Source organism: Heterodontus francisci, chromosome 18 (assembly GCF_036365525.1).
Source record: "Heterodontus francisci isolate sHetFra1 chromosome 18, sHetFra1.hap1, whole genome shotgun sequence".
NCBI classification, from domain to species: domain Eukaryota; kingdom Metazoa; phylum Chordata; class Chondrichthyes; order Heterodontiformes; family Heterodontidae; genus Heterodontus; species Heterodontus francisci.
The window spans coordinates 7,167,226-7,186,704 of record NC_090388.1 but is presented as its reverse complement, the minus strand read 5'-3'; the positions used below and the strand labels follow the sequence as shown (position 1 = coordinate 7,186,704).

Here is a 19,479-nt window from a genome sequence, read left to right as displayed (position 1 = left end):
GATGAAGTAACAGACTGTCTTAGTGAAGTCATAGAAAGAAACTAAAAATAATAAAGGGCATTAAACAGCGGACATGCGAGCAAGCTGAGGTAGTGAGGGGTGTCAGGAAAATGGGAGCAACAGAAAAGTCTGGGATGGGGTTTAAAAGTAGGATGGAAAATGCTGGCAAAAGACAGCGTGTTGCAGAATGGTCGGAGTCTGAAAAATTGACTGGTCTCTCCACGGACCAGCGTCCAGTATTTTGCTTTTTATTGGAGTCACGATTATTCTGAAAGGTACCCACAGATCATTAATGTTACTAAAGCTTTAAGTCTATATCTTCTCTCACAAAAAGGTTAAGAATAAGTAACAGCCGCTTGTTGTATATAAATAGATGCTATCCACAAAGCACCTTTTATTGGCAATCTTTTCTGGATAAACAGTACATTAAACTGCACCTCATATCAAATACTCCTGCACCACATTACAAATACCATGTTGGAAAAGGGAAACAACAAATGTCGGCATCAGAAGTGTTATTTCAGCTTCTATTATAAAATCCTCACAAACAAATGATTTAATTAAAACAGACGGTTTATTTTTCCATTTCACTCCACCATGGCCAAATCCTTCAGTGTGTTGCTTCGAGCCTTTTTTGCCTTGCAGCCTGGGAGAAGGACTTCAGTTTTTCTTTTCTTGGCTTCAGCTTTATTTTTGTGCTTTTTTATTTTCTTCCTTGCAGCAATGTCTGGGTTTGCAACCGTCTGTTTGAATGAAAACGGGAAAAGCATCAACATGGGGCAGTGTCGAACACATCGACGCAACACAGGCCCCCTACAGTACGGTAAAATGTCAACAAACTCATCTACCGATCACAAGTTCATACGAACATGCAAATTAGGAGCAGAAGTAGGCCATTCAGCCCCTCTAACCTGCTCCACCATTCAATAAAATCATGGCTGATCTGTTTCTGTCTCGAATTCCACACTCCCATCTACCCCCGATAACCTTTGATTCCCTTGCCAAACAAGAATCTATCTACCTCTGCCTTAAAAATATTCAATGACCCCGCCTCCACCACCTTCTGAGCAGAGAGTTTCAAAGTTGCACAACCCTCAGAGAAAGAATTTCTCCTCATCTTTGTCCTAAAAGGGCGACCCCTAATTTTAAAACAGTGCCCCCTAGTTCTGGACTCACCCACAAGAGGAAACATCTTTTCCACATGCACCTTGTCAAGACTGTTCAGGATCTTTTATACTTCAATCAAGTCTCCCCTCACTCTTCTAAACTCCAGTGAAAACAAGACCAGTCCGTCCAACCTTTCCTTGTTAAGCAACCCGTTCATTTCAGGTATCAATCTAGTAAACCTCCTCTGAACCGCCTCCAATGCATTCACATTATTAAGTAAGACTAAAACTGCACACAGTATTCGGGGGGGTGGGGGGGGGGGGGTGCGGATGGGTGTCACTGGCAAGGTCAGCAGTTATCATCATCCCTTGCACAACTGAGTGGCTTGCTGGGCCACTGCAGAGGGCAATTAAGAGTCAACCCAGTTGCTGTGGGGCTGGAGTCACATACAGATCCAGACTAGGTAAGGATGACCGATTTCCCTTGCTGAAGGATACTAAGAAACCAATTGGATTTTTATGACAATGCAACAGCTTCATGCTCACCAGCATTTTATTTATAAATTTTTCTTTGTAAACTTAATTCAAATTCTCAAACAGCCATGGTGGGATTTGAACTCATGTCCCCTAGATTTTTAACCCAGTAACGCACCCATGACACTACTATCCCCACCTTAATGTATTTCTCTGCCTTTTATTGTAAGAGATGGTTATCCATTCCCAATAAACAGGCTAATACCTGCATTATAATTGCAGACAGAGGAATGCTCTACAATTCCTCCAAGGATTGATGCTCCATCATCACTGACAGCAGTCTCTAACCTTACATTTGAGATACTACGCATTAAATGTAGGAAAAGGTAAACCCATTTACAAAGAACCAGCTTCCACCTAGCAAACGACTTGTATTTACATGGCGTCTGTTACAAGAGTTTTTTTTGTACTAAGAACTTAGAATTCTGTGTGTTTTAAAAAACAGATTTTGCTCAGTGACCATTGACCTGCCTGGAGAGAGAGAAAGACCCTCTCTGTAGAGGAAGACTGTATCTCTAGAGAAGAAACCCCTGTATGCCAGAGGTAGTAGATTCCTATTGCTTCCTGTCTCTGAAGAATCCCTGCATTAAGAGTTGTTCCTGTTGCCTCCTGTGTTTTGGGAAATCCTGAAATATAAAAAAAACTTCTACTGCTATACTGCTGTTGTGAAACCCAAGCAGACCTGTTGCTACACCCCTGCTAAAAGACCTACGTGAAGCCTGCTACAGACAAATTGCCTTGAATGCCTACCCATCAGAGACTGTGCATCAAACACGTCTGGAAAGACTTTGAGTGGCATCTGACTATTCAACTCTGGGATACCTCAAAATATCCTACCAGAACTTGACAAACTTAATTATTTTTTTTTCCTTTTTATTCCTAAGGAACAGCTGTAAACCAAAAACAAAAAATCCTTTTTCCCCAGTTAACCGGTTTTTGAATGTGTGTGTGTGTGCATGAGGGTTAGGAAGAATAAGGAGTTTATATAGATTTATCTCATTTATTGTTTAAGACTTAGTTTATTCATAAATACTTAATTTGTTGTTGATTAAAGAAACCTGGCTGATGTACTTTATTCCGGGGGACAAATAGAATAATTGGCTGTTTTTTGGTCGGTGGGAAAATTTATTGATATGCAATGACCCGTGCAGAAGTGGGACTGAATTAACAGTGCACTCCTCCCGCCTCGGTCGTAACACATCTTTAACAAAGTAAAACGTCGCGCGGTGCTTCACAGGAGCATTATCAAATAAAATTTGACATTGAGCCACGTAAGGAGATATTAGGGCGTGGCCAAAAGCTTGGGAAAGAGGTAGGTTTTTAAGGAGCATCTTAAAAGGAGGAAAGAGATGTAGAGAGGTTTAGGGAGGGAATTCCAGAGCTCAGGGCACGGGCAGCTGAAGGCATGACCGCCAATGGTGGGAAGGAGGAAACAGGGGACGCACAATATAGTTAAGTGTGAAGTGGTGCATTTTGCTGGGAAGGATAAGGAGGCCACATATTCCTTAGAAAATAAGGTAAATGGGGTAGAGGAGCAAGGATCTGGAGGTACGGACAGACAACTAAAAATAGCAACACAAGTTAATAAATTCAGAAAAAGAGCAAACAAGGTACTGGGGTTCACTTCCAGAGGAACAGAATTGACAAGTACAGAAGTTATGTTAAAACTTGTATAGGACTGAGGGCTGATAGAGGTCTTTAAGACTATGAAAGGGTAGAGTAGGGAAAACCGCAACTAGGGATCATAAATAAAAGATAGTTACCAATAAATCCAAAGGGAATTCATTAAAATGGTTAGCATGTGGAACTTACTACCAGATGGAGTAGTTGAGGTGAATAGCATAGATCCATTTAAGGGGAAGCTTGATAAACACTGGCCATAATCTTTCAATCCTCCTCATGACTGGAGAATTGCAAATGTTACACCCTTGTTCAAAAAAGGGTGCAAGGACAGGCCCAGTAACTACAAGCCAGTCAGTTAAACCTTGGTAGGGAAAAGGTATGGAAACAATAATTAGTGACTAAATTAACAGCCGCTTGGATAAATATGGAATGATTGAGGTAAGCCAGCATGGATTTGTTAAGGGCAAATCACGTTTTAATTAACTTGCTTGAATTTTTTGATGACTTAACAAAGAGGTTTGATGAAGATAATGCGGTTGATGTGGTGTACATGGACTTACAAAAGACATTTGATAAAGTGCCACATAATAAGCTTGTCAGTAAAGTTAGAGCGCGTGGAATAAATAGGACATTAGCAGTACGGATATGAAATTGGTGAGTGACAGGAAACAGAGTAGTTGTGATTGATTGTTTTTTTGGACTGGAGGAAGGTATATAATGGAGTTCCCCAAGGGTCGGTGTTGGGAACCCTGCTTTACTTGATATATATTAATGACCTAGACTTGGGTGTGCAGGGCACAATTTCAAAATTTGCAGATGGTACAAAACTTGGAAGTGTTGTGAACTGTAAGGAGGATAGTGATAGACTTCAAGAGGATGTATACAGGCTGGTGGAATCGTCAGACAAGTGGCAGATCAAATTTAATGCAGAGAAGTGTGAAGTGATTTATTTTGGTAGGAAGAATGAGGGGAGGCAATATAAATTAAAGGGTACAATTCGAAAAGGGGGTGCAGGAGCAGAGGGACCTGGGGGGTATACATGCACAAATCATTGAAGTTTGCAGGGCAAGCTGAGAAAGTGGTCAATAAGGCACACGGGATCCTGGGTTTTATAAACAACTTATATTTACATAGCGCCTTTAATGTAATAAAACATCCCAAGGCGCTTCACAGGAGCTTTAAAATAAAGTATGACACTGAGCCACAAAAGGAGATATTAGGTCAGATGATAAAAAAGCTTCGTCAAAGAGGTAGGTTTTAAGGAGCGTCTTAAAGGAGGAGAGTGAGGTACAGCGGTGGAGAGGTTCAGGGAGGGAATTCCAGAGCTCGCGGCCTAGGCAACTGAAGACACGACCACCAATGGTGGAGCGATTAAAAACAGAGATACACAAGAGGCCAGAATTAAAGGAGTGCAGATATCGTGCAAGGTTTTGGGGCTGGAAGGGGCGAGGCCATGGAGGGATTTGAAAACAAGAATGAGAATTTTAAAATCATGATGTTGCCAGACAGGGAAGGCAATGTAGGTCAGTGAGCACAGGGGTAATCGGGGAACAGAATTTGTTGAGAGTTAAGACACAGGCAAAAGTTTTGGATGACCTCAAGTTTACGAACAGTAGAAAGTGGGAAACCAGCCAGGTATGAGTTGTAATAGTCTAGAGTTTTAACGAGACACGAATGAGGGTTTCAGCAGCAGATGTGCTGAGGCAGGGGTGAAGTCGGGCAATGTTACAGGGTGGAAATAGGCAGTCTTAGTGATGACACAAATGAGATCAGAAGCTCATCTCGGGGTCAAATGTGACATCAAAGACAGACTGGCTTAATCGCAGACTGTTGCCAGGGGGAGGGATGGAGTTGGTAGCTAGAGAACGGAGTTTGGACCGGGCACCGAAAACAATGTCTTCAGTCTTCCCAATATTTAATTGGAGGAAATTTCTGTTCATCCAGTACTGGATGTCGCATAAGCAGTCTGATAATTTAGCAACAGTGGAGGAGTTGAGAGAGGTGGCGGTGAGTTAGAACTGAAGTGCGTCAGCATATACTGGAAAACTAACACTGTGCTTTTGAATGATGTTGCCAAGGGGCAGCATGTAGATGAGAAAAAGGAGGGGGCCAAAGATAGATCCTCGGGCACCAGAGGTAACGGTGCAGGAGCAGGAAGAGAAGCCATTGCAGGTGATTCTCTGTCTGCGATTAGATTGATAAGAATGAAACCAGGTGAGAGCAGTCCCACCAGCTGAACAACAGTGGAGAGGTGTTGGAGGAGGATGATGTGGTCAATGGTGTCAAAAACTGCAGACTAGGCAAGAAGAACGAGGAGGGAAAGTTTACCTTTGTCACAGACACATAGGATGTCATTGGTCACTTTGATAACACCCTGTGCAGGGGCAGAAACCTGATTAGGGGAATTCAAACATGGAGTTCTGGGAAAGGTGGGAACAGATTTGGAAGACAACATGTTCAAGGACTTTGGAAAGGAAAGGGAAGTTGGAGATGGGACGTTAGTTTGCAAGGGTCGGTGGGGTCAAGTATTGTTTTTTTGAGGAGTGGGGTGACGACAGAGGGACAACAACTGAAAAGAGAGAATTGTTAACAACATTGGCAGGAAACTGGGTGATCAACAGTTTAGTGGGAAAAGGATCGAGGGAACAGGAGGTGGGTCTCATAGACATGATGAGCTCAGAGAGGGCACAAGGTGAGATAGGAGAGAAACTAGAGAAAGATGCGAGTTCAGGGCTAGGGCAGGGAGAGAATTAGAGGAGGTTTGGCCCAGTGGGCTAGTGGAAGTGGGGTGAGAACATGGCAGAGTCAGCTGATCAAATAGTCTTGATCTTGGTGACAAAGAAGTCCAGGAGCTCCTCACACTTATTGTTGGAGGTGAGGGTGAAAGGGACAGGGGAGAGGGGTTTAGGAAGATGGCTTGTAGTAGAGAAAAGAAGCCAGGGGTTATTGTTGTGTTCCAGAATGATCCTAGGATAGTCAGTAGCATTAGCAGATGAGAGCAGGACCTCATCGTGTTTAAATAGAGGCATAGAATACAAAAACAAGGGAGTTATGATAAACCTGTATAAAACTCCTCAGCTGGAGCAGTGTGTCCAATTCTGGGCACCGCACTCCAGGAAGGATGTGAAGGCATTAGAGAGGGAAAGATTCATGAGAATGGTTCCAGGGATGAGGAACTTGAGTTACATGGATAGGTTAGAGAAGCTGGGGCTGTTCTGCCTGGAGAAGAGAAGATTAAAAGTAGTTTTGATAGAAGTGTTCAAAATTATGAGGGGTCTGGACAGTGTATCTGGGAACAAACTGTTCCCATTGATCAAAAGATATAGAACCAGAGGACACTGATTTGTGATTGGCAAAAAAAGTAACAGCGACATGAGGAAAACCTTTTTTATGCAGCGAGTGGTTAAGATCTGGAATGCGCTGCCTGAGAGTGTGGTGGAGGCAGGTTCAATTGTGGCTTTCAAAAGAGATTTGGATAATTATCTGAATAGAAAAAAATTGCAGGGCTACGGGGAAAAGGCAGAGGAGTGGGACTAGGTGAATTGTTTTCGTAGAGAAATGGTACGGACACGATGGGCTGAATGGCCTCCTTCTGTGCTGTAACCATTCTATGAAACGCAAGAGGGAGAAAGGAATAAAAGATTATGTTGATGCGGTGAGATGAAGGATAGAAGGAGACACGTGTGGAGCATAAACACTGGCACAGACTAATTGGGCTGAATGGCTGTTTCTATGCTGTAATTACCATGTAAGTGACCAGAATTGAAGGAACACAGAGACCTTCAAGAGCTCTGAGGCTGGAGGAAGTTCCCAAGATAGGGAGGGATTTGACAGGAAGCTTTAACCAATAGCTCGGTAGGTTTTAAGGAGTGACTGAAAGGAGAGAAGTGAAGAAGTGTTACCCCTGCTGAAGCAGCCATTTCACTCCCTCCCCCACCGCCCCAAACAAGTCCCCACCTGCAAGGCTTTTTGTCTTTTCCTTGAAGCTCTTTTCTGGCTGGCCTCCTTTTGCACAGCTGCAAAACCCATGGAGAACATTTCCAGCCCGACCAGTTTCTTCAGCAACTCAATGATCTCCTGGGATAGATTCCTCAGTGTCGGGTCTGAAAAGGAAAAGTATAACCCACGGTCAGACTAGGCTGTTTCAAAGACCAAACTGTAAACACTGGATGTTGCATGAAGCAGTGACGAACCTCAACAAATATTAAGACTGAGTCACGTAAAAGGCATTGTATTCGAAACCTACCAGTGCAGAAGAATGTCAACAAAAACAACGCAGGTTATCCCCACCTTTACGAAGCAAATAGCCTCCAGAAGTCATTGCTTAGCTTTGGGTTGGCTCAGAGAATCAGACAATCAATGACAGAAATTCTTTAATATTTAGAAATCAGAATGTGGAACTCGTTACCACAGAGTGTGGTTGAGGCGAACAGCAGATGCATTTAAGGGGCAGCTAGTTAAGCACATGAGGAAGAAAGAAATAGAAGGATATGTTGCTCGGAGAGGAAGAGGGGTGGGAGCAGGTTAGTGTGCATTATAAACACTGGCGTGGACCTTCTGGGCTGAATGGCCTGTTTCTGTGCTCTAAATTCTATAAACTAATTGAAATTCGTGTTTCCTGTATTCCCTGATGTGCACTGGCCACGTGGATCTGATATGTTGCAGGCTTCTTTTTCAGTTTCTTAAAGTTTCAGTAAAATGTCTTCAGCTTGATAAGCACAGAAAAAGTTACAAAAAAGAGGAAAACTCTCCTTGTACTGATGCTGGTAATTTTCTGTTTTGGTGTTGAATGTTCACCCTCATCCTGACTTGTGATTTAGAACTGCAGACTTTGCCTCTAATGCCAAGTCTATAAAATATAGAGACATGCAGCAAGCTCACACAGTAACATTAATACACAGTCTGTCACCAGTTCACCCTATTTTTTTTTTCCCCCAGAGATACGGAGATTTATTTATTTTTATTCATTTACAGGATGTGGGTGTTGCTGGTAAGGCCAGCATTTATTGCACATCTCTAGCTGCCTTGAAGAGTTGGCGGTGAGCCTTCTTGTTGAACTGCTGCTGTCTGTCTGGTAAAGATACTTCCAGATCATTCCCTATGCACCCCTTCAAAAGTCATTAGATGTTTTGAGTTCTTCATTAAGCTTGGGAAAAGCAGGAAATTTAATCAACGTTTTCTCTACTTGCCCAAGGCACTTGGAAGAACATGAACATCCCAAGCGTGAACATTTAACCCAGCAGAAATCCAGGATGTTTAGCTGTTTAAGTACTTGAAAAGGAAAACATTTTCAGGGCTTTGAGTAAAGAGCAGGGGGAGTGGGACTAAATTGATAGCTCTTTCAGAGAGTTGGCACAGGCACGATGGGCTGAATGGCCTCCTCTTGTGCTGTATGATTCAATGAGGCACAGTTACATACTCTCTTTACCAACAGAGCCAGTTGAGGAGCCTTTACTGAAACAATTGTCAGATTCAATGTCTTGATAAACAAAAACCAGGGAGCAGCTAAGTTACCTTGTTCTGCATAAGTACTGTTTAATTCTCTGTAAAGAGGTGCAATAACTGTTGGGAGATAAGATTTCACTCCTTCTGTTCCAAGGTTTACTGCAATCGCTCCAAGAAACTTAAAGACACAGGTCCTCTGGAGAGAAAAACAATGAAAAGAAACATAATTAATCTCTTTAAAATACCCAGGCTCCCTACGGGGAATTGAGTTTAAAAAGGAATCCATCTTGGAAGTTCAAGGACCGCGTGCCTGAGAGTCCAGGGTCCTTGCAAGTGGCATTCCCTTTGGGAATCGCAGATTCACCCCTCGTATCAACAGATTGTGCGAACTTCTTTGGGAATATGTCAATCCGACTGGTCCGAGTTTGACTTTGCTCAGGTACAAAACAGGAGGAAGGCAAGGCGATTCAGCCTCTGAGGGATAAGGGGTGACTTGATTAACGTCATAGAGAGATACAGCACTGAAACAGGCCCTTCGGCCCACCGAGTCTGTGCCGACCAACAACCACCCATTTATACTAATCCTACATTAATCCCATATTCTCTACCACATCCCCACCTTCTCCTACCACCTACGAACACTGGGGGCAATTTACAATGGCCAATTTACCTATCAACCTGTAAGTCTTTGGCTGTGGGAGGAAACCGGAGCACCTGGCGGAAACCCACGCGGTCACAGGGAGAACTTGCAAACTCCTCACAGCCAATACCCAGAACCGAACTAGGGTCGCTGGAGCTGTGAGACTGCGGTGCTAACTACTGCGCCATTGTGCCGCCCTAAGATTGAGATTCTTTTCAGATTTTGAAAGGAATTGATAGGGTAGATAGAAACTTTTTCCGTTGGTAAGGGAGTCTAGGCTATTCAGAAGAGAAGTTAGGAAACACTTCTTCATGCGAAGGGCAATGGAAATGTGGAACTCTCTCCTGCAAAAAGCAGTAGATACTGGGGCTCAATCAATAATTTTAAATCTGAGATTGACAGATTTTTTGCTAGACGAGGGTATAAAGGGATAAAAACAAGAAATGCCGGAACCACTCAGCAGGTCTGGCAGCATCTGTGGAAAGAGAAGCAGAGTTAACGTTTCGGGTCAGTGACCCTTCTTCGGAACTGACAAATATTAGAAATGTCACAGGTTATAAGCAAGTGAGGTGGGGGTGGGGCAAGAGATAACAAAGGAGAAGGTGTAGATTGGACAAGGCCACATAGCTGACCAAAAGGTCATGGAGCAAAGGCAAACAATATGTTAATGGTGTGTTGAAAGACAAAGCATTCATACAGATAAGGTGTTAACAGACTGTAGATTGAACAGCAGCAAGTGCAAACATGAAAAAAAAACAGTGGGTAAGCAAACTGAACAAACTCAGACGAAATGAAATAAATGCAAAAAAAAAAAGATTGCAAAAAATGTAAAAAAGAAAAAATAACTGAAAATGAAAGTAAAATGGGGGGCTGTCATGCTCTTTCATTTGCACTTGCTGCTGTTCAATATTCAGTCCGTTAACACCTTATCTGCACTAATGCTTTGTCTTTCAACACACCATTAACATACTGTTTGCCTTTGCTCCATACCTTCTCCTTTGTTATCTCTTGCCCCACCCCCGGCTCACTTGCTTATAACCTGTGACATTTCTAATATTTGTCAGTTCCGAAGAAGGGTCACTGACCCGAAACGTTAACTCTGCTTCTCTCTCCACAGATGCCGCCAGACCTGCTGAGTGGTTCCAGCATTTCTTGTCTTTATTCCAGATTTCCAGCATCCGCAGTATTTTGCTTTTATTTGAGGGTATTAAGGGATATGGAACCAAGGTGAGTAAATGGGATACAAGGTCAGCCATGATCTTGTTGAATGACGGAACAGGCTCGAGGATTTGAATGGTCTCCTCCTGTTCCTATGTACCTATCTCTCTTCTCCCCCACACCCCATTACAGAGTCATAGAGTTATACAGCACAGAAACAGGCCCTTCAGCCCATCGTGTCTGTGCCGGCCATCAAGCACCTATCTATTCTAATCCCATTTTCCCTCCGAGTTCTTAAGTCTCATCATTTTAAATTTTTGACCGTTTTCAGTCAACTCTCCCAGTTCTTCTTCCACCGTTCAGTCCATGAGACATTCTATTACTTGGGGTGCTACAGAAATGCAAGTTGGAGTTCATGAAACAAACACAACCTTCAAAGGAATTTTTGGGGTGTAGGCCGCTTCTCTCTTGGCAAGTGTGCAGAGTTTACTGATCAACCACATCAGAGTTGCTTTCTTCTCTTTGGTGCAATCGGAAGCTCCTTTTCTGGGCATCTCTTCCCCAGTCTCCTCGGCTCCAATTTCTTCATCACTTTCCACCGTCTCCTCTTCCTTGTTTACATCTCCATGGTCAACAGGCTCCAAGAGGTGGATGACTTTGGCCACGAACAGCAAATTCTTTACCACCTGTTTGCCAAAGAGAACATTGAATTTCACAAGATTGTGTTGGAATCTTTAACATGATTTGTGAGCTAGATAATCATGCTAGACTAAACCACTGCACACATCGACAACATTTTAACCTACTTAGAGTTTCTAGATGTTATGCAATTGGAACACTTTGTACTGAGCGTACGTTGCAATGCTGGAACGGTCATCTTTCAAATAGGAAGTTAACCAAGGCCTCGTCTCCCCTGCTGGGTGAGCATAAAAGATCCCCTGTTGCTATTCGAAGAGCTGAAGAGTTCTCCGGTTCTCCCCAGTGCCCTGGTCAACATTTGTCCCTCAACCAACACCATTAAACCAGATTATTTGGTCATTACCATATTGCTGTTTGTGGGAGCTTGCTGTGCACAAATGAGTTGCTGCCTTTCCTATATTACAACAGCGATTACACTTCAATAAAGTACTTAATTGGCTGTAAAGTGCTTTAGGATGTTCTGAGGATAACATACTAGCTAAATGCAGGTTTTTTTCCTTACTTAAATACTACGTCCTCATTGAGTTCTCAAACTGATGAAGAATATTTCTGAATAACGGGAAATGTTAAAAGGTGAGCAACAAAGCAAAAGGAAATTTGGTGCTAGAGGATTAAATATTTAAAGATGATTTTGAGAAAAAAATAAACAGAGCAATCTGTCGCTCTCCTTTGGCGACTCTTACCACAATGACTGATTTTAATTGTAATCACACCCAGTCCCTGCCCTTCCAATCCCTGGTGATAGAAAAGTAATGGTGTGCCTCTTCATACCTGTTCACCCAACGCCTGATCCAGGAACTTAGACTGCAGCTGATGACAAAAGGCCAAAGCCAAGTCTTTCATCTGAAACACAAATCATTAACATTTTTAACAGCACATGAGAAATTTAGAATTTAAGCTCAAGTCTGAGCCTCACAGAAATCAAAATGCACAAGAGTAATCCAGTCAGTCTACAATCATAGAATGATATAGCAAAGAACAAGGCTATTCAGCTCATCGCACCTGCACCGGTTCTTTGCTACAGCTATCTGGTCATTGCTGTTTGTGGGAGCTTGCTGTGCACAAATTGCCTGCATTACAACAGTGACTACACTTCAGAAAGTACTTCATTGGCTGTAAAACATCTTGAGGAAGCAATATATGCTTTATATAAATGCAATCTGTTAGATTGCAACTGGCCTAGATCTGAAGAAAGTTTCCTTTAATGTGTTGCTGAATGGGCAATTATCAGTGACTCCACTGCCTGTCAGCACTCGTTCAGAGTATTCCTGCACCAGTCTGAAAGTTGGATACAAAATTGGCTTGCTGATAGGAGGCAGAGGGTGGTAATGGAGGGTTGTTTTTCAGATTGGAGGCCGGTGATCGGTGGTGTGCTGCAGGGATCGGTGCTGGGCCGTTGTTTGTCATATATATTAATGACTTGGATGTGAATGTAAGGGGCATGATTAGTAAGTTTGCAGATGACACCAAAATTGGTGGTATAGTGGACAGTGAAGAAGGTTGTCTAAGGTTACAACAGGATATAGATAAACTGGAAAAGTGGGCAAGGGATTGGCAAATGGAATTTAATGTAGACAAGTGTGAAGTGATGCATTTTGGGAAGTTAAACCTGGGCAGGACATATACAGTGAATGGCAGGGCCCTGGGGAGTGTTGTTGAGCAGAGACACCTTGGGGTGCAAGTACATAGTTCCCTGAAAGTGGCAACACAGGTAGACAGGGTGGTGAAGGCGGCATATGGCATGCTTGTCTTCATCGGCCGAGGCATTGAGTACAAGAGTTGGGGCGTCATGTTACAGTTGTACATAACGCTGGTTAGGCTGCATTTGGAGTACTGTGTGCAGTTCTGGTCGCCGCACTACAGGAAAGATGTGATTAAGCTAGAGAGGGTGCAGAAAAGATTCACAAGGATGTTGCCTGGTTTGGAGGGCTTGAGTTATCAAGAGAGATTGGATAGGCTGGGTCTGTTTTCCCCGGAACGATGGAGGCTGAGAGGGGACATGATAGAGGTATATAAAATTATGAGAGGCATTGATAGGGTAGATAGCCAGAGTCTGTTTCCCATGGTAGGGATGACTAAAACTAGAGGGCATGGATTTAAGGTGAGAGGGAGGAGGTTTAATAGGGATCAAAGGGGTAAATTTTTCACACAAAGAATAGTGGGTATCCGGAATGAGCTGCCCGAGGTGGTGGTGGAGGCAGGAACAGTAGCGACATTTAAGAGGCATCTGGACAGGTACTTGAATGAGCAAGGCATAGAGGGATATGGAATTAATGCAGGCAGGTGGGATTAGTATAGATAGGCATTATGGTCAGCAGGGACGCGGTGGACCGAAGGGCCTGTTTCTATGCTGTCCGACTCCAAGACTCAAGCCTCGCTAACATTCACCTCCATCGGGCAGAGACACACTGGTCATGGGTTAACGGAACCTTAAAAGCCCAGTTATAGAAACTGCAGCCGTTACCAAGGACAACCTTCCTTGACAAACAATCACAACCACTTCCAGCCTCGGTGATGGCTGGTTGCTCCCTTGGCAATGCAACCCGTTGTTAAGCAAGTTACTTAGCAACAGCAGCAAAAGGGAGATCCAGTAAACACAGTAACCACCCACGATGCCACTCTCGCATACATCATAATCAGAACAGCGCATCAACTAAACTTAATTTCACTCAAACAGTAATAGTTGTAGCTGTGTATTTCAAGTATTGGTTTAGTGGGTAGCACACGCGCCCCAGTCAGAAGATTGTACGTTCACTCCAGAGACCTGAGTCCATAAACAGGCAGATGCTCCCAGTGCAGGACGGAGGGAGCGGCGCACCGGCGGAGGGGCGGGACCGGGGGAGCAGCGCACCGGCGGGACCGGGGGAGCGGCAGTCTGTAGGTTGAGGTTTTAAAATACGGTTGATCCTTAACTGGCCAAGCAAGCCACTCAGTTGTCAGAGATGGGTGGTAACTGTTGCCCGAACCAGTGATGCCCACTTCTTGAGAATGTGTTTTTTAAAAAAGATTTGTATGCCTACTTCAGACAGATGTAAATGATCCCATTACCTGAAGCACAGAGTGTTCTCCTAACGTCCTGGCTAACATTCCTCCCTCAATCAACAGCACCAAATACAGATGATCTGGTCATTTATCTCATTGCTGCTTGTGGGAGCTTGCTGTGCACAATTTGGTTCCTGCATTTCCTACACGACAACAGTAACTACCCTTCAGAAAGTACTTTTTTTGGCTGTAAAGTGCTTAACTCATTGAGGATACGATAAGATGCTTTTATAAATGTCTGCGAAGCTCTGAATCTTTGACCTGTGGATCCCTAAACAGTTTAGCAACTTAACACACTGACTGGTGTGGTATTGAAACTATAAGGACAGAAGGTGCCCAGTCAACCCTGCTTTTGTATAGAGTTATCTGGGCTGGGTGTTCAGGTTCCTGAGCTATAGGTGAGGGTAACATTAGCCAGCTTTCCTGCTCCTAATTGCGGGTCTTTGAACCACTGCTAGAAAGTGTGGCTTCACAGCGACTCTACAGCACCAATACAGGCCACTCGGCCCGATAATGCTCCACACGAACCTCCTCCCATCCTACTTTGTCTAAGCCCATCAACATATCCTTCTATTCCTTTCTCCCTCATGTGTTTATCCAACTTCCTCTCAAATGCATCTATACCATTCACCACAATCACTCCCTGTGGTAGTGACTTCCACATTCTCACCACTCTCTGGGTAAAGAAGTTTCTTCTGAATTCCCTATTGGATTTATCTTAATATTTATGGTTCCTAGTTCTGACCCCTCCCACAATTGGAAACAAATTCTCCTTGCCTATCCTAGCAAGCCCTTGCATCTTTTTCAAAACATCTCAGCCTTCTCTTTTCTGGAGCAGAACCCCAGCCTGTTCAGTCTTTCCAGACAGCTTTACAGATAACAAGCGACGAGAGGATAGCGTCCGACTGCACTGCCCTCCATTTCTGAAGAGCAGTCGAGCTGTCACGAATCAAGAGATCTCCTTCAGAGAGGAGGCTACCTTTACGTCTAGCTCTTCCAACATAAACCGCGTCGCTGGCGTCTCCGGTGAGCTCTTTGCCGCGATCGGCAACTTGCCGGTGTTCCACTTGGCCACCAGTTGTTCGGGGTTGTGAGAGGCGAACAGCATCCCGAAGAGCTGGGCTGAGGTGAGCCAAACCCAAGAGTGAGGGTGCCACAGGTGAGCCTGGATGTGACCTGTGGACGAATTAACAGATTCGGTTTCAGCAGGGCCCAGTAAAACAGCTTTACCATTCCAATGTACGACCCTTCAGACACTTTCCCCAAGGAGCACATTTTCTCTGCGGCCAAAGGAAATTTTATACGCACAAACTGAAGTTTGAGCGAGTGAACAACTCCTGGAAGACCTGGTCCAATTTCTAATATGCAGGGTGAGTGAGCATTCCTGCTGAGAGCAGAAGCTGGACTGTGCCCGTCTGCAACGAGAGGGCTGTCCTATGAGGGGAGCTTGAGTAGAATGGGCCTCTACTCTGGAGTTCGATGAATGATAGCTGATCTCACTGAAACATATGAAATTCTTAGAGGGCTCGACAGGGTAGATACTGAGAGGCTGTTTTCCCGGCTGGAGTGTCTAGGACTAGGGGGTCATCAGTCTCAGGACAAAGGCCGGCCATTTAGGGTCGAGATGAGGAGAAATTTCTTCACTCAGAAGGCTGTGAATTTTTGAAACTCTCTACTCGGGAGAGCTGTAGATGCTCACTCGTTGAGTATATTCAAGATCAAAACAGGTAAGACTCTCAGGCACTAAAGGGAATCAAAGGATATGGGGTTAGGGCAAGAAAGTGAAGTGGAGGATCAGCACTATACTGAATGGTTGAGAGGCCATTTAGCCTGCTACTATATCTTATGTACTTTCGAAAGTATAAGAAACAAACGATCACCTCCAGACATTATAAATAATTAATTTATTAAAACAAACACACAGACTCTGTCAAACATGGTTCTGCATTGCATCCCAGCCGTGGTCCTAAAGGGACAGAGCCAGTGAGACACAATTCACCTCTGAGCAGCTAAACATCGCTGTCCTGTGCCAAGCTTCACACCCCCTCCCTGTGTCTGCCTGTGACCGATGTCCAATGCACAACTGAACCTACCCCAGATGGCAGTGAGAACGGTGTCTGGTTTGAGCAGCTGGATGAAGGTGCAATCCTTTCCCAGCTTCACAGTCAGAGTCAAGAGGCTGAACAGCAAACGGTCCGTGGCCTTCTCTTCCATTTCCTCATGAATCTGAACAATGAGTAGAAACAGACAAGGTGGTCTTGGTATTCTGTTAATTGTATATCAATTGTGTTTAATCATATGCAGGTGGAGGACATTAACTGGAGTTTCACTTGAGCACATAATAAAGAGACACGTATTCAAACTGTGCTGTGGCTGAGCTCGGAGGTGTATGCTTGTAATGTTTCACTTTGTTAATAAATGCAAGATTGTAAGAAATTCTGTCATTTTTACTGGCTTTTTTGTGTTATGAATTTTATGTACTTTATATCTCTATATATATAGTATATATGTACGTTTTGTATAATATTTGGTAAATGAAGAGTTAATTGTAGCTGTGTATCTTACTGGAAAAATGCTGCCTGTACAGTTGCAGTCAATTGGAATTACTTTGTGATGTGAACTAATAACGAACAAATAAAGGGAAAGAAAAGAACAGAAAAATGTAACAAGTTATCAGCAAAATGTAACAGAAATGCAAAAGGAGTCTCACCGGAAACATATGACATAATGGACCTCAAGGTTATAATGGACTGTTCGTACACATTGTTTTACACGTGATCATGATCAATGTACAAACGGAAGTACTGACAAACGAAACGGAAAGAGCAATTACAAAAACAGCAATGAGTATGAACCAACCAATCAGTGCACAGGAGGAGCCACCAGCTGCAAAGAATAAAAGGACAGACCTGGAGAGGTTCAGTGCACAGATCTGAAGACGACAAAGGAGCAGTCAAGAGAAGAGGAGTCATGAGCCATCTGTGCCACTAAAGCCAGTGGAGAGTAAAGGCCATCTGGACTAGGATATCGACTGCCTTGGATTTGTTAAGTATTGCTTTCAGCCTTACTAAATCATCCTGATATCACAACATCAGGTGTCTCCTTGTCCGAATTCTTGACTGGTTCAAGAACAAATTATAAGTAAGGTTCTAAATCTTACAAGACTCGGTAAAGATTGGTTCCAATATCATCTTTCACCAACTCGCTTTCTGGAATAGAACACGCTACCTTACATCAATAATGGATTCAGAACACTGTTGCCTTTTGTGTGACCAAGGTGAGAGATGCAAACTTTCTAATTGTAGAATCGTATAGCACATGAGGCGGTTATTCAGCCCATCGTGCCTGTGCCGGCTCTTCGAAAGAGCTATCCAATTAGTCCCATTCACCTCCTCTTTCCGCAAAGGCTTGCGAACTTTTCCCCTTCAAGTTTTTAATCCACTTCCCTTTGAAAGTTACTGCTGAATCTGTTTCCACCACCCTTTCAGGTAGTGCATTCCAGATCACAAAGCACTATTTAAAAAATTCTCTTCCGGCCCCCTCCTCACCCCCACCTCCCCCCCTGCAGTTCTTTTGCCAATTATCTTAAATCGGCGTCCTCTGCTTACCCACCCTCCTATCAGTAGAAAGAGTTTCACCCCATTTCCTCAAGCAAAACACCGCAAAATATCAAACGTTTTTACCAAATCTCATCTTAACCTTCTCTGCTCTAAGGAGAACAACTCCAGTTTCTCCAGTCTCTCCACCTAACTGAAATCCCTGATACCATTCCAGTAAATCTCCTCTGCACCGTCTCCAAGCCTGGGACATCCTTCCCAAAGCATGGTGCCCAGAATTGGACACAATACTCCAGCTGAGGCCTAACCAGTATTTTATAAAGGTTTAGCATAACTTTCCTGCTTCATGGTGTCATAAGAGTTTTGTTTTTTTAAAAACTATGAGGTCTGTGTGCCTTTAAAAACTGGGAGAAGGGTGTTTTCGGTGAGCCTTTGGTGTTGATATTTAGTGCTTGAAGAGTGCAGGCTGTAAACTAGTATCCAAGCAACAAAAAGATTTATGGCAGTCTTGTGATTTGGACTGCTGGAAGCTTTCAGTTCTGCAGTGAAACATACAGTGAAAGAAGAAACCAGGGGGCTGTGAGCAGCTGGAAGAGTTACTGCTGGAAACTGGCTAGGAATCCAGCCCAGAAAACTCACTCTCTTGAAAAATAATTCCTGCACCAAAGAGGAGGAGACCCACAGAAAAGAAGAATTGCTACACTCTGTGGAGAAATGCTGCTTTGGAGAAAGTAAGCCTATGTTTCAGGTGTGGCAAGTTGCCGTTGCCGCCATTTCAAGAATTTAGTGTCTAAAGAGTGAGTGCTATAATTGCCGTGCTCTGTGGAGAAGGCTCCTTTGCTAAGAGTAAGTCCTGTTGACTTCTGTGTTTTTGGAAGTTCCTGAACTCTCAAGAAAGTTTCTACTGTTAGACTGCTATTTTAAAATTTAAATAGACCTGTTGTTACAACCTATTGCTGAAAGATCTATGTGACGTCTGCTGCAGATGAACTACCTTGAACACCTAACCATCAGAGACTGTTCATTAATTTCACCTGGAGAGACATCGAATGGCATCTGACTATTTGACTCTGGGACACCTCACTGAGCCAGGAAAATACTATCAGAAGTTACAACCCAGTTATTTTATGAACCCTCAGAAACTGTCATAAAATCAATAACCATTTTCCCTGGTTAACTCTTGTTAACTGAATGTATGTGTGTGATAAGGGTTAGGAAGATCAGGGAATTATGAAATCTTTTCATGCATATAGATTCACCTCATTATTGTTTAAAACTTGGTTTATTAATAAATAGCAATTTTGTTGTTTAATTAAACCTGGTTTGGCGTGTTTTATTCTGGGGACAAATAAAGTGTTTAATTTGGCTATTTTTCCAGTAGGTGGGAAACTTTACTAATGTGCTATGACCTGTGGAGTAGTGGGACTGAATTAACAGTGCATTACTTCCGCCTTGGTCTTAACAATGGTTAAGATGTAGTCAGGTCAGGCAAAGAGAAAGACATGAGAGGGGCAGCTAAGCATCCCCACCACAGAGCTGTGAGTGATAAAAGGGCATAAGGGCAATGTGGATACCACGTTAACATCTATTACTTTTAATAGATGCACACACTGGCCTTTATAACCAAATTACGAATGTGGCCTCCTATTGCTCAGTACCAGCAGCACTAATTCGT

The 19,479-nt window shown here is 43.4% G+C and overlaps 1 protein-coding gene across 2 annotated transcripts in view; it reads right to left on the bottom strand.

Annotated features, from left to right (window-relative positions):
* Positions 1–356: 356 nt before the first annotated feature.
* Positions 357–19,479, bottom strand: part of utp20 (UTP20 small subunit processome component) — a 151,300-nt gene continuing 132,177 nt past the window's right edge. For both annotated transcript variants that reach the window (XM_068050196.1, XM_068050197.1), the window contains 7 exons: positions 16,341–16,473; positions 15,227–15,423; positions 11,977–12,048; positions 10,938–11,192; positions 8,778–8,904; positions 7,221–7,366; positions 357–743 (listed from right to left, as the gene is read on the bottom strand). In XM_068050196.1, coding sequence (XP_067906297.1) covers positions 588–743; positions 7,221–7,366; positions 8,778–8,904; positions 10,938–11,192; positions 11,977–12,048; positions 15,227–15,423; positions 16,341–16,473 — 1,086 coding nt within the window. In that variant the 3' untranslated portion in view covers positions 357–587. The remainder of the gene's footprint in view (positions 744–7,220; positions 7,367–8,777; positions 8,905–10,937; positions 11,193–11,976; positions 12,049–15,226; positions 15,424–16,340; positions 16,474–19,479) is intronic.